At 39.8% G+C, this 2,842-nt stretch overlaps 1 protein-coding gene across 1 annotated transcript; it reads right to left on the bottom strand.

The window, feature by feature from the left end:
• Positions 1 to 475: 475 nt before the first annotated feature.
• LOC129326357 (sorting nexin-5-like) lies at positions 476 to 1,636 on the bottom strand. Its single transcript, XM_054974513.1, has one exon. The coding sequence runs from the start codon at positions 1,634 to 1,636 to the stop codon at positions 476 to 478; it is 1,161 nt and encodes a 386-aa protein (XP_054830488.1).
• Positions 1,637 to 2,842: the final 1,206 nt, after the last annotated feature.

The raw sequence follows: 2,842 nt of genomic DNA, 5'->3' as shown, positions 1-2,842 counted from the left end.
AAAAAGTGTTTAGATACTTTTATTTTGCATTGTTCAAGAGCATACAAATATTTAATCCAAAACATTCTTGCAATAGAAATCTCTGACATGGAATGTTTAGATATTTCCATATAAAAATGCTTCAGTAATTTGCTGATATAACTTGAGCTGTTTACATCTTTAACAAATATACTTTTCACTCTATACCTTTCTTGCAGTTGCAAAACTTTTCCAGAAACCGGGTTTCAACTGTGACAGCAGTTTAGCAGACATCAGACCAATATAGTTCCTTTGCCTTGAAGGATACTTAAAGTTATATGTAAATTGGACAAACCTGTATGTACTATAGTGTTTATATCACTGAACGCCAAACATTAATTAGCCAAACAAAGTATTTCATCATAAGGAAGTCAAAGATTATATGGTGGTTGTATGTAGCTGTTTAATGTTCAATGTGTGTACTCACACACACACACGTACATAACTAAAAATGTCTTTAGTTCTTTAATAAATCAATGTAGCTTCGCAAGACAGAAACATTGTTCTTTGCATGCTTGATCTCCAGTTCAGTCATTTCAATTAGATTTTTACGAAATGCTGCTACCCGCTTCTGTTTAAAATTGTTCAGTTCTTGTTTGGCAGAGACGGAAAGTTTTTTAAATCTTTGACAGCACTCTTGCTGGTTTGCTTCAGCCAGTCTGACATCTTTGCCTTTCAACCGAGCTTTATCCAAAGCTTTGTTTGAATTCTCATAGTCCACAAGTGCCCGTGTACGTCTATATAGGAGATCCTTTGCTGCTTTTATATTGAGCATATAGTATCTTAGTAACTCTGAGAGTTTCAAATCTTTGTCAGAAGAAACAAGATTCTCTAGTTTCCTGAGTTTCTCAAAAATCTTGGCAATTTTCGACATGTTCTTTTTAATAATAGTTGGATCTTCCACAGCCAGGCTGTTCATACTCACTGAAATGTGGATGTAGTCATCTGCAATGTTTTTATGTGATCTCGTCATTTTATCTGCCTTTGCATATGCATCTGTAATTCTGTTGTAGTAGATCATAAGGAAAATCTTCTCTTGCTCAAAGAAATTATCCACCTCCTTAACCACAGAGAACAAAACTTCATTAGCACTCTTCAACACACTTTTAAAGAAACCACCAAACATTTCCTGTGCATTTTTTCTTCGAACACTTAGATCATGGTCATACTCAAGAAAGTTATGGAAGTTATAATCTTGGCGGAGAACAGGGTGGGAGGAAATTTGCTGAAGGAAGATTTCATGTGATGACACTGTTTTCTTGAAGACTGCAAGGTATTCAGCTTCTAGCTCTTGCTTCATTTTAGCAAATTCTTCTTTCGTCATAGACAGTTCTCTTTCCCCAAGTTTATGCATCTTCTCCTGAGGACCATCAAAATCAGGCTTTGCAGGGGCTGGGGGTATAATCAGTCCTGCATAGTCTTCTGTTTCATTAAGTATTTTATGAAGCCACTCAAAATCTTCATGTAGTCTTGTAACAGAGAATTCTGTTCCCTGAAAAGCTGGTGATACAGCCTTTGTATGGACTGTGAACTTCACTTTGTCTTTTTCACTGAGAGCATCAGGAATGTCAATTTGCAGTGAAGGATAAATCTTTAGATCTACAGAGACAGACCTCATCTTGGTGCCCCTCGCCACCACCTCCTTCACCTCACGAGCTGTAAGTGCCATCGCAGCCTCCACAAATTGTAACATTCTAAAGGTTTGCATTGGTGTACTGGAACTCTACCCTAGGACAATCAGCCTAGAATGCAGGGTGAGTGAATATTCTTTCATGAGAAAAGAGATCCAACAGCCTGCACAGCCAACAAACTGACAGTCTGATCTTAAATTTCCTAGCAGTGACACAGTGGATTTAAATGTGTGTGAATAGATAAAAGAATGACTCCCCCAGATTATGTTCTCCTGTTCAGCATAAACTAGAAAAACAGAGATCTCTTTCATTTTCAACAAGAAAATAAAGGTGTTTAAAGAGAGGCTATTTTTGAGTGCGAACAGGGATCTGTCAACATAGAAAAGGATTCAGAAAAGAACAAACAAAATGATCGCAACATTTGAGCACCATCGCTGTGAGGACATAGTAAAGCAATCGGGGCAGAGACTTTTTACTTTAGAAAAGTTGAGGCACTTAAGAGTGACAGGAGAGAGATTTACAAAACTATGGATGGTGTGGCAGAACAGCCCCATTGACCTATGAACATTGCCCCTTCTTGCCCTCTGGGGTGTCTGTGGTTACCCACCAAAGTCCATCTCCGCCTGGCATGTGCCACCCACATGGTGCCCCCTCCAACCCTCAGAGGGGCTTTTGTTCCTTCTCTCTTGTACCCACTGCCACCATTTGGGAACTGCTCATGGAGAGGGCCAAGGCTCCTTGCCCCCTTGGGCAGGCTTGCCACTCTGAGCCCTGCCTTGTGCCCAGTCTCCTGCTATCCAGTCCCTGGTTGCCACAGATACTGTTTATTGCACTTGTGCACTACTGGGGCATCAGCAAATTGCCTGCAGGCCACCCCTGTTCCATGGCACCTGCATTAAATAGCATGGTTGAATCCTATGTGGTACAGAGAACAACTACTGGCATTTAAGAATTTTAAAGCATTTATTTTTAACAAAGGGAGGAAATGTTCGCACACTTTTAAGCACAGCACCAAAGCAAGCAAGGGAACTCAAAAAGAAAAGGGTAAAAACACAATTCCTCCATCCCTTTCTTTGTGTAGGCTCTGGTATATCTTAGGAATGATCTTGAGTCTGATTAAGGAGTGAATGAAGAGAGTTTATTCAGGAACTACAACTCTGATAGAAAGCAGGGCAATAGAATAGATACTAACT

Source organism: Eublepharis macularius, chromosome 3 (assembly GCF_028583425.1).
Source record: "Eublepharis macularius isolate TG4126 chromosome 3, MPM_Emac_v1.0, whole genome shotgun sequence".
In the NCBI taxonomy this organism is placed as follows: Eukaryota; Metazoa; Chordata; class Lepidosauria; order Squamata; family Eublepharidae; genus Eublepharis; species Eublepharis macularius.
The sequence above is the reverse complement of the archived record's forward strand: the minus strand, read 5'-3'. Positions and strand labels throughout refer to the sequence as shown.